The sequence below is a fragment of the Phycodurus eques genome, chromosome 5, assembly GCF_024500275.1.
Source record: "Phycodurus eques isolate BA_2022a chromosome 5, UOR_Pequ_1.1, whole genome shotgun sequence".
Lineage (NCBI taxonomy): Eukaryota > Metazoa > Chordata > Actinopteri > Syngnathiformes > Syngnathidae > Phycodurus > Phycodurus eques.
The window spans coordinates 11,508,070-11,520,569 of record NC_084529.1 but is presented as its reverse complement, the minus strand read 5'-3'; the positions used below and the strand labels follow the sequence as shown (position 1 = coordinate 11,520,569).

General features: G+C 42.4%; 1 protein-coding gene across 3 annotated transcripts in view; it reads right to left on the bottom strand.

The window, feature by feature from the left end:
* ranbp10 (RAN binding protein 10) overlaps nucleotides 1-12,500 on the bottom strand; it is a 55,056-nt gene that overhangs the window by 7,078 nt on the left and 35,478 nt on the right. For all 3 annotated transcript variants that reach the window (XM_061677484.1, XM_061677483.1, XM_061677485.1), the window contains 7 exons: nucleotides 5,456-5,640; nucleotides 5,123-5,235; nucleotides 3,011-3,119; nucleotides 2,792-2,940; nucleotides 2,505-2,712; nucleotides 1,325-1,464; nucleotides 995-1,146 (listed from right to left, as the gene is read on the bottom strand). In XM_061677484.1, the coding sequence (XP_061533468.1) occupies nucleotides 995-1,146; nucleotides 1,325-1,464; nucleotides 2,505-2,712; nucleotides 2,792-2,940; nucleotides 3,011-3,119; nucleotides 5,123-5,235; nucleotides 5,456-5,640 (1,056 nt within the window). The remainder of the gene's footprint in view (nucleotides 1-994; nucleotides 1,147-1,324; nucleotides 1,465-2,504; nucleotides 2,713-2,791; nucleotides 2,941-3,010; nucleotides 3,120-5,122; nucleotides 5,236-5,455; nucleotides 5,641-12,500) is intronic.

Below are 12,500 nucleotides of genomic sequence, written 5' to 3'. Positions count from 1 at the left end.
ATTTTTTTTTTTTTCATCTCATTGATCATCCTGCGGTGCGCTCTTGCAGTCATCTTTACAGGACTGCCACTCCTTGGAAGAGAAGCATCAGTGCTGAACTTTCTAAATTTAGAGACAGTTTGTCTAACCGCAGACTGATGAACATCAAGACTTTTAGAGATACTTTTGTAACCTTTTCCAGCTTCAAACAAGTCAACAACGCTTAATCGTAGGTCTTGGACAAGCTCTTTTGAGGGAGGCATTGTACACATCACGCAATGCTTCTTGACAAGAGACAATTCTAAACTGGTGTTTTCTCTAGTGGCAAGAACAGCTTTAAGCAAGACCTTCAATGTTGTTTCATTGAATGGACTCCAGGTTGGCTCACACCTGACTCATTAACTCTTGGAGAATTTGTAGCCTAGAGGTTTACTTACCTTTTCCTCCATGGCCTGTAAATGCTTACGTTATTCTCAATAAAAATACGAAAACTTAATTGTGGGGTATAGGTTCAAGCAGACTGTGTATTCTTGTGATTTAGATGAAGATTGGACCACATTTTGACCAATTTATTCGGACGGACATTTAAGAAATTCCAAGGGTAAAATTCCAAAGGGTTCATGTAGTTTTTCCTCCCACTGTATATCCCAATGAGCAATTTGTATGAAAGAAGTAAGAATAATGGGTTGTCTTTCAAAACTCCACAAGTTTTGTTGAAAGAAAACATGACTGACAGATGCTGGTTATGAACCTCATGCATTTTAAATATTATCGTGTATTTGAAGATTCTCCAATTTTTTTAGCAGTACAAAACACTGTCACCAGGATTTAACTGGTGTCAACAGGAGAAATCTCTGGCACAGCAGGAAAAACCTCTTCGGCACAGTTGTGGTATAATTTTAACATTAAGCACAGTTGTTAGTGGAGGCGTGTGAGGGTGTGCAGGCGGCAGTGTGTGTGTGTGTTTGTGTGCGTGCGTGTATGTGCGTGCGCGTGTGTGCGTGCATGCATATACCTGCAACATCTTCTTGTGTGTTGTATTCTTGCCATACTCCCGGCACAGCTTTTCATTCAGTGCCTGAAGTTCCCTTCCAAATTGTATCATCCTCTCTGTAGCTGCCTGGTTCCCTCCACAAAGTTGTCTGCCATTTCTATAACCCTCCTCTCCTGGCAACAGAGACAGGCACATATTGGCTGTTTAACATGGTAACCAGGAAGGTAAGCAATTTGCAAAGGAGAAAACAGAGTACATGAAGTTTAATTATAAATAAAAACAACAAAATAAAAGAGAAAAAGAATCAAAGTAGCCTGATAATGTTTCATTGTGCTCTATATCTGTGCATACCTGTGACACCATTACCAATGCTGTTGTCATCTGGCTGAAGTATCTCTTGGTGTTTATATGTGCCATTCATGATACGAGTGGTTGAGCCCTCAACAACCCCATTAGTGTAGTGTTCCGCTTCAATCTCCATCTCACTGTCACTATACACATAAAAAAGACAGGTGATTCACTGGTCCAATGTAATTATTCTTTCACTTTGAGCATTACAGTAGGGCTGCAGTTATAAATATTTTTAAAATCAATTGTTATCTTGATTATGCCATCAATTAATTGAATAATGTCTTATTTTGATGAAACAGAAATATAATGAGTTGGTTTCATGAAGGACTACAGAAATCTGAGAATTTTTTGTTGTTGAGAAGCTTATATCAGAGATTTGGGACAATTAATCAAAATACAATAATACAACCAAAATAATCGATTCGTTGTCAATTAATTGATTATCGTAATTGTTACACTTCTACAATACAGGTAGAAATGTTACCCAAGACGTAGCTATTCATTAAGAGTCATTTTCTAAAATCACGACATCAGAGCTCACATCTCACCAAGCAAAAACAGACATATATCCCACTATATAGCGTAATGAATTGAAACACATGGCCAAAATGTGGAGTGGATTTCAGGTTGCTGCTATAACAGCAAAACTTCCTTTCGTAAATGCGTTGGAAGATTCAGTACTTTCAGTCTTTGGATAGGACTCAGGCCTGCTACTACCTTGGTGGCTCTACCCCTGATTGGTTTGCACTCTTCCACATCACACACATGATGGTGGGTCTATATTGCTTAGCCATATTCCAGGAAAGTGTGTACCCAACCCTTTCAGAGGTAGAGGAACACTCCTGTGTCCTCAAAGGATCTGCGGATCATGCGCAGTAATCTCATTGTTTGGCGCCTGAAGTTTGGGAATTTATCCATTGGCACGCCAAGATTCTTGCTTGGTGCACTGGGGCACAGTCATAAACCGATAACAGCCTACCCGAAATGTTCCCACAAAGATAGTAGCACAGAACTGTAAAAAATACCTTGGTAAAATTAAGAATTATTAAGATTCAAGTACCATTCCGGAGTACAGCTCCTAATTAAATAATTGAATTCCAGTTGAAATGTGCCTCAATAACAGATTATGTTCCAGGACTAAGAGTTTGTTTGACACCAGATTAAGCCATGCTCTTCCTACCTGGTTTCTTGGTTGCTGTGCGGCTGGCTCTTGGTGGAGTCAGAAGAATTAGACTCAGAGTAGTTGATGGATGAAGGTGAGGAGGAGGTGGATGAGGAGGCTGAGGAGGACGTGCTGGGGTATTTCATGTTGCTGCTAATAATGCTACTGTGGCTCTTTGATTTTTTGGAGGGAGTCACCCCATTACTGCATGTTGGGCTGTCTACACCTGGAAGAAGGAGGAAAATGCATTAACTAATCTTTTGATTGTAATGCATCTAAAAAAAAGGGTCTAAAAGCAAATGTACCTCCTGTGTGCATGTGTGAATTTCCAGCCCCCTGGCGAGGGCTAAGATTGGGGGAACCCGGGTAACTTCCCTGGGACTTGGGGGAGCGAATGGTCAAGCAGCGAACCTCACTGTCTGTACCATTTACCATTTCCACAAACTGACGACACCTAAAAAACATACATATTGGTGTTACTGACTTTTTCTATAAATCCCCAGCTTTAAAACATTCTGACTTACTTCAACATGAACAGAAGATTTGGGTTGCGTTCTAACAGGTCAGGATAAAGTTGCTGAGTATCTTCAATGGCTTCACCCACACGCCCTTCCAGCACCAGCTTTTGTATTCCTGTTTGGCAAAAATAATTGAATGCAGTATACGCTATGAAACCTCTCTGAGCTACAGGTCAAGATTCTTAGAGAAAACAGATTGGCTGGTCTAGTCAACAAGTAACAAAGCAGGTGTGTATACATACGTATGTATGTAATGTTAATAAAACAATTTTAAAAAAGAATATAAGAAATTCATCATGGTATATAAAGGGTTAGCGCCCCACCTTTTTTTATCCAGGGTGTCTAAATAAATAAATAAATAAATAAAATCCCTAGTTTCATGATGATCTGAAATCTAAACCAATTCCATTATATGATAAAGACGGAGTCCATAGATTCCCAATCAATGATAATTAATTTTCTCTGCCTTACTGGCATCTCACTGTCAGGAGATCTCTCAATGAGGAATGGCAAAGTGAATGATGGGCCATGCTGGAGGAGATGTTCTGCAAGTGGCCTGCAACATCATCTGACCTAACTACTTGCGATGTCTGCCTTTATAGAGCAAGGTTGATGAACCCCAACTTCCAGCAACCCTGGAGTAGCTGAAAAATTGTACGACTGAAGCAATACACAATCACCCTGGATATGCTGAAGTGAGTGTACAAAGCTGCACTATTGCATCGATGTATGCAGAGTAACCAGAGGGGCACACCTTGAGTGTCTGTAATGCTACCCTTTACCACACGAAACTGTATGAAATCATGCATCTATAGCTACTCAGTGTGACCGACTATTGCAATAAAATTACATCTTATATCTGTTTGCAGTTGGGGGGCTTTGGGGGTATTGGGGGCTAATGACCACTGTAATTGGCTAATGTGTGAAAGAGTCGGTTGGGTCTTGGGGTTCTCGTGCAAATCTACAGGTTTCACATAACTCTATATCAGAGAAATATCTGCGCTTACTTTCTCCCAAATAAACTGTGTGCCAGAGGAGCTAAATTCTGATAATGAATCCAAGTTGTTTTGTGAGGAAATGGTGGTGGTGAAACAAGGTAGGAAATTACTTTTTGAGGATGACTGGCTGTGCAAGTTCACATGACCGAGGTATTTTAGATAAACCAGATAATTTTAGTCAGCGTGGGACAGTAAAATCAAGTATCGTTTGGTACACTCTGCATTGTAAAATATGTCCTTACAGACTGAGGGTTTCAGTTTTATCCAGGCTATGCACTTGGGGCAAGTTGAATACAACCACAATTCCAATGAAGTTGGGACGTTGTGATAAACATCAATAAAAACAGAATACAATGATTTGCAAATCACGTTCACCCTATATTTAAGGGTGAACGTGAAAAAGAGGAAAAAGAGGCAGATTCCGATTCAAAAAAGTTGTTTAACGGTTAACTTTTTTTACAGACAAGAGATCATTTTGAGAGAGAAAAAAGTTGTTCTCTTTATGCACAAAACATGTACCGAAAATGTACTGAACAGTGGCCCAAAAACCAAAGTACGGACCTTACCTTGGATCACCTGTACTGTCTCACCCCTAATTTGGGATGAACTAATTCACTGCCATTGACAGCGCATATGTCAAATATGCATGTTACAGAGAAGGGCTTGCAGTGAATGAGTTTAGGATGTATGAATTATTTTTATGTTGTGTAAAAGCCTGCCCAAAAAGTGGGATTTAAAAACACTCTCATGTCTGCTTGTCAAAGTATTTATGAAAAAGGTAACACTGTGAAAATGAGAAGAAATTTGTATATTTACTTTGCAAATTAATTTACAGTGTGCGCCCCTAAACTTTTCAATTACCGTTGGGTTCCACTGTGCTCCGAGTAAAAAGGTTAGTCTGGAGCGCTGGCATATTTACTGTGGAAAGCTCTTGTTTTCAATAGAGTGCAGACTAAAAAACTCCTATGTCTTATAATAACTTCAAAGAGAAACAAAGCTATTCTGATTCCTCTTTTCTGGATTTCTTTTGAGTGTTTGATGGAAACTTTGAAGTGCAAAAGTAGGCTTCTACACTTCAAGTACAAATGTTTTATTCCTAAATAAGACAAAGTTCACTTACTTTGTCTGTTCTTTATAGATGTCTGGTCTTCTTGTATCATGGTCTCCGTTGCTCTGGCAAAAGCAGTGGCAGTGGCATAGTATCCATGGTGGACCAGGTAGCTCGACACCATACTGGAGTCAAAGTAAGAAAATAAACACTTGGCTTTAAATTAAGAGAGATTCAATGATCGTCTCTTTACTCATATAATCTTGTAGGTCGGTTTAGGTCAACACACGGCATCATGGTTATAAGACACTACAACCTTACAAATCGGTCTATCGTCTATTTAACAACAAGCAAAACTGAAGTCAGGTCTGTAGTTGTGTGTGGTAAAGTTACAATGAAACTTACTTCTGCAGGACAGCTTGCCAGTCACCCAGCCTTTCTCCTATTGGGAAGCGAGCGATCATCCCATGGATCTTAGCTCTCCATTCACTCATGTAGTCCTCAATGTCGAAGACAAATGGCTGCTGTCCAAAGTTTGCATCGACAATCTCGCCCGGAGTTTGAAGCCCCACAGTAGGGTACAAATTAGGCTGTGTCAATAGGATGGTAGATTTTAAAATACGATTATACCTTTATCACCGTTATGTGTCACACTTGTACTTCTGTTGTGTGTTCAGCAACAGCAAACCTTTCTAGTTAGGCCCTAATAACACTAATCAGAACAAAGAAGTGATCCATTTTGTGAAATATTATCAAAATGTAAAAAACAATTGCAACCGTCAACATTGGAAGTGGCCCAAAGTATACATATGGACAAAATTGTTGGTACCCCCCTGTTAATGAAAGAAAAAACCACAGTGGTCACAGAAATAACTTTAATCTAACAAAAGTAATAATAAATTCAAATTTCATGAAAATCATCCATCCATCCATTTTTCAAACCACTTTTCCTCACTAGGGTCGAGGGCGTGCTGGAGCCTATCCCAGCTTATCTTCGGGCAAGAGACGGGGTACACCCTGAACTGGTCGCCATCAAATGGCAGGGTACATAGAAACAAACAACCATTCGCACTCACATTCACACCTACGGGCAATTTAGAGTCTTCAATTAACCTACGATGCATGTTTTAGGGGTGTGGGGAGGAAACCGGAGTACCCGGAGAAAACCCACGCAGGCACGGGGAGAACTTGCAAACTCCACACAGGTGATGGCGGACTTGAACCTGGGTCCTCACAACTGTGAGGCAGATCTGCTAACCAGTCGCTCACTGATCCACCCTTCATGAAAATTAACCAATGAAAATCAGACACTGCTTTTGAATTGTGGTTCAACAGAATTATTAAAAAAAACAAAACAACAACTACTAATGAAACAGGCCTGGACAAAAATGATGGCACACCGAGAAAAGATTGAAAATAATTTGACCTTATGTCCTCTAATTAGCACCACACGTGTCTTCAAACGTTTAATCAGTCAGCCTATTGAAACAATGACAAATAATCACTATGCAGTTTGGTGACATTGTGTGTACTACACTAAACATGGACCAGAGGAGGCGGAAGAGAAAGGTGGCTCAGGAGATTAGAAAAAAAATTACAGACCAGCACATTAAAGGTAAAGACTATAAGACCATTGCAGAATGGTCCAATGTTTTGCTCTTAGCCATTCTTGGCTGTTTTTACCTGTGTGTTTTGGGTCATTATCCTGTCGCAAGACCCATGACCTGCGAGACCAACCTTTCTGACACTGGGCAGCGTATTTCTCTGTAGAATACCTTGATAGTCTTGAGATGTTATTGTAACCCTAACCCTGCACAGATTTAAGACATACATTACCAAAAAAATCCAATCATATCTCTTCATTTTAGACTCCTGTCCATCTCATAGGGTCTACTGCATGTACTTGAACCCCTATCCTTCTGGCTCCAGATATGTGGTGTGGGCCTGTGGGGATTCTGGAGGGTGGGGAAGGGCTGCGCCCCTTTTCTCTGGGGTCTTTCAGCCGGCCAGACCAAGCTCGAAGGAGTCTAGCCGTTTAATTCACACACTCGGCACATTTGTATTACTCACACTGTATATATTTCACACATTGGGCACATTCACATCTCATTCAGGGTCCCCTAGAGGGCTGGCACGAGGCATAATGAGCCGGACGCCGGGCCAGGTCCTGTCACATCTGTGCCGGTCTCCGGTCTGGTCGCCCCCCTTCTCTGCATGGCCAGGCCTCCAGTTTTAATACATCATACACCCGTCAGTGGGGGGAGGGCAGTGTCGGGCTGGGGAGGACACTCGGCCAGGTGTTCCGACACTCCAGCCTGTTCTCTGGCTTGCCATGCCTTTCCCCCACGCATTTTTAATGCACCACACAAATTCACACAGCTGGTTGGGTCTTGGTGGGAACGGGATGCGGATCATAACAGCCCCGTGTCCGTCTTGTCTCATTCACACCAGTCTCCAGTTTTAATTCGCAAACCCCACCACACATGATCACGGTTCAGGGACAATGGTTGCCAGTTGGGGACTTGGTAACCAGAGTAATAGGATGGTTGGTGGGTATTCACATGTCTTCTTGGCTGGACTCTTGGGCCTGAGCCCCTTATACCCCCCCCCCCCCCCCCCTTGGGTCCCTGCCTTCCTCTCTCCTCTCCTGGCGCCCTCGCAGTCATGGCTCGCAGCAGGGGCTTGACATGGGCTTGCTTTTGGTGGGCTGTGACCTTTTCAGGTGTTATCTGGCTCCTTCGTTGGGTCCCTGTTGGTGGGTGGGGTCCTCATGCTCTCCGGGGAGAGGGGGGGGGGGGGGGGGGGTGGCGGCGATCAGGCGCGCTGGGCGGGGAGGGATTGGGCGTGGGAGGTGGGGGTCCGGTACCCTTGGCTCTCCCTTGGGGACAGGTCGGGATCCTTCGGTTGGGCTGAGGGAGCGCCCTGGGTCCTGGGGAGTGGGTGGCATCCCCCTGGCTGGGTCCCCCACGGGATGGGCTTGCTGGCTTGGCAGCCCCCTTGCGGGTGGAGGGGGCCAGGCCCACCCTTCCTCGGTGTCCCGGCACAGCAACTCCGTACACCAGTGGACTAACATTCATGTGTCACGAATAAGTTCTATAGACGCACTATAGGCTTTCATGGCTTGTGCTGGGCCCACTAATAACAACACTGGTTGTATTAAGAGATCAACTCACAGGTTCTTACAGGTGTTTAGACACTACAAAAGCATCCCACCGCACCACTCATCAGTAGCACTGCCTTTCTCGTTTCCCATATCCTTTTTCCCAGTAAAGACTTAGGACGTTCCGCCGCCCTGTGCTTCATGGAGACATGGTTTTGTGGACACATCCTCGATGGCGGCATAATGCTTCTCGGCTTCCAACGTCAGCGAGTGGACCGCGACACAGAGCTATCGGGGAAAACAAAAGATGGTGGAATATGGTCCTATATAAATGAAAACTGGTGTACCGTTGAGCTCCGACGTCACGGAGCTCAACACACACTGCAGCACAGACTTGGGAGTCACTGTTCTTTTAACTGTAAGTCATTCTACTTGTGGCACAAGTTTGCTTCAGTCATTCTCACCAGTGTTTACAACCCCCCCGCAACACAAACGCCGCACTGCAAATGCTGGTTGACCAAGTAAACGAACTTGAAGAAAAAGCACCCAGATTCACCACTCATTATTCTTGGGGACTTTAACAAAGCAAAACTCAACCACTAACTCCCTAAATACAAGCAGCACATTAACTGACCCACCAGGGAAAACAACATTCGAGACCACTGCTTTACCACGCTTAAGGACTCGTACCATGCTCTTCCCTTTGGGCTCCTCTGATCACAGTTTAATTCACTTAATACCAACATACAGGTATAAACTTAAATGTGCAAAGCCTGTGGTGAAAACAGTGAAGAAGTGGACCAGTGAAGCAAAGATGGAACTTCAAAACTGTTTAGACTGGACAGATTGGAGTGTCTTTGAAATTTCAACTGACAGCCTGGATAAATATACGGACAGTGTCACATCCTATATCAGTTTCTGTGAAGATGTGTGTGTACCAACAAAGACATTTCACACGTTGAATAACAACAAGCCGTGATTCACTGCCAAACTTTGCCAACTTAGCCAGGCTAAAGAGGACGCCTATCGGAGTGGGGACAGAGCCCACTTGTACAGTAGGAGTTGCACAATCAGGCCAGAAACCAGCTGACAAAGGAAACTAACATCGGCAAGAGAAATTAAGCAGAAAAGCTGAAAAAACACTTTGTTGCTAACGACTGGATCAGTCTGGCATGCATTACAATCGCTAACCAACTACAAGCGACCACCCCCCCCAAGCGGCGAACAATAAAGGACTTGCTGATGACTTGAACACCTTCTACTGCCGATTTGAAAAGGACACTATCACACCCAACACCCACCCACCCGCACCACCGACTACCACTATCATACCTCTGACTCCCCCTTCTTCGTTGACCATCCACAAACAGGATGTGAGACGTATCTTCAAATAGCAAAAGATTGACAAAGCAGCGGGCCCACACCTCGTGTCCTCATCCTGCCTCAAAGACTGCACGGACCAGCTTTCTCAAGATGGAGCTTTTCTTCACAGAGAGGTTCCTGTTGGACCCCCTGCAGCTTTCTACTGAGCAAACAGGTCTGTGGATGACGCAGTCAACATGGGACTGCACTTCATCCAAGAACACCTCAATGGCGTAGGGACCTACGCGAGAATCCTGTTCATAGATGTCAGCTCTCCGTTCAACGCCATCATTCCCAAACTATTCTCCTCCATGCTTCTCCAGCTCAGTGTCTCACCTGCCATCTGCCAGTGGATTTACAACTTCCTGACAGGCAGAACACAGGAGGTGAGGCTGGAGGACACCACCTCACCCACATGCACTATCAGCAGCGCCCCCCATCCCCCCCTTTGGTGGTTGGTGCTGCCACAAAAAAGGACAAACTCCAACTGCAACGGACAGTTAGGACTGCCGAAAAAAAATTTTGGTTCCCCCCTTACCCACTCTTGAGGACTTTCACGCTGCCATAACTAAGACAAGAGCATGCAAAATCCTCCACATACTGGTCACCACCTCTTTCAGCTCCTTCCCTCAGGTAGGTGCTATCAAAAAATGCAAACCAAAACCAGCAGAAATTCCAACAGGTTCTTCCATCTTGCCACCAATCACTTTAACAGTTGACTTACAAATTCATTATAACATGCTGCCAATTTTGCACATCTCTGTTGTGACACATTATTCATTAGTCAGTCTGCAGTAGTAGTCTGTAGTACAGTAGTCTCCTCACTCCTCACTATTTGCATATCTGTTGTTCACCAATACTGGCCAGTCATGTGTTTGAGAACAGTCTGCGCCATTTGCACAACTGTCATTGTTCCAGATTATCGAACTACGAGTCACTTTCAACTGGTTAAATTTATTGAGGAACCTGCGCCATTTGGACAATTGTCACTGTACCAGATTATCGTACTATTAGTCACTTCAAACTGCTCTAAATTGCTTGAGGACTCTGCATTATTTGCATAATTGTTATTGTATCAGCATTACCGGTAACATTTCATTGCTCAATGACTCTCTGTAGTGTGTTTTTGTGTCCTAAAATTATATTTTGTCAGAGTGGTCGTACTAGAGTGACTCCCACTACCGGAGACAAATTCCTTGTTTTTTTTTTACATACTTGGGAAATAAAGATGATTCTGATTAACAGAGAGGTACCAACAATTTTGTCCACATGTGTATCATATTACATACTGTCCTCATCTGAAAAAAAAAAAAAAAAAAAAAAAAACCTGAACACACAATGATTTAGTGGTACAATAGTTAAGCAAAGGCAGGGAGGGAGGTTGATGTGAAGTAGTGGATGTAAAAAGTCTACATAACCCTGTTCATGGGTCAGGTGTTTGTGATGTAAAAATCTAAATTATTTGAAACATTTTTCCACCTTTCTGACCTATAAACTGTACAACTCAATTAAAACACAAACTCAAATTTTACTGTCTTTTGGTCCCCAAAACATATTAATACATTTGTTAAATTTTTAACGTTTTGTGCCAAATTATATTTACAATAAATAATGTATCTTTGTTCCTCTATTTATGCCAGTGAGGCATAGTGACAGACAGAACAAATGAATTGTCTTCTATTAGATGGCAGGAAGTAAATACAGTAATTAATGTATGCAGTTTTTGTGACATTTTTGTTTGTTGGTGTGCCGTGAGATTTTTCAATGGTAAAATATGTTCCTTGTCTCCATAAAGGTTGGAAATCACTGCTCTAGTCAGATCGTGTATTCTAATCAGTCAGGTCAAACCAACATTACATGACAGAAATAATGGGCGCTAATTTACTGTCATTAAATTACTTTATTTTAATAAATGACTTCACCCACACCGAAACTTAAGAGCATGATTCGACAGAACGGTGTTTTTTGCGGAGCCGATCAATGGGCAAATTATGACAAAGCCGATCAGCATAAAATGCTAAATATCGGCAGACACCAATCAGCCCGATAAAATCGATGTAAAGTCTAAAGACAATACAGTCTTGCCACCCAACCCTATAGCACAGACACATGATTGTTGTCACATGTACTAAAAAGGTAATACTTGCCAGAAACTCCTACAGCTCCTTCAATGTTGTTGTCGGACTTTTGACAGCCGACCCTGAGAGGGAGATCTTTGGTAATGTCACCGTACTACCATATTTTCTTCACTTGATGGTCACCGTTTTTACTGTCTTCCATGGTGTATATATATGATGTAATTTTCATATAATTTGATCAATAACGGCATTTGTAAAAAAAATAAAAATAAAAAATAAAAAAATAAAAAATAAAAAAAATAATTCAAATTTTGCTATTTTTTTGAGCCGCCTTGGTTGTATATGGGTAAATATCTCCCATGCTGAAATAGCCATTCTTGAAGACCTACTTCCAAATCAAAAAGTTATTGATTTAAAATTTTAGGCATTCATAGTAATGGCAATCCTTATTGACTGAGCAAATGGTGGTGGCCCACCGAAATAACTTCTTTTTATAATGGTGAAGACAAAAGTGGATAATGGTAAAGAAATAAACAGCTTCATAAAAATCATGTGAGTTGCACATTTTACAGTGGGGGGGAAGAAGTATTTGGACAGCCACCAATTGTACAAGTTGTCCCACTTAAATAGATAAGTGGTCTTTAATTTCCATCATAGGCACATTTCAACAGTGAGAGACAGACTGAAACAAAAACCCAGGAAATCACATTTTATGATTTTTAAATAATTTGCTCACAGACCTGCGACTTCATCTTTAAAAAGCTCTTCTATCCTCCACACGCTACCTGTATTAATGAATTAATAGACCTGACCAAAGGTCCCTTGCTTAAGCTAGCATGACAATGACCCATAGTACGAGACAACTAAGGAGTGGCCCCGTAAGAAGCATTTCAAGGTCCTGGGGTGGCCT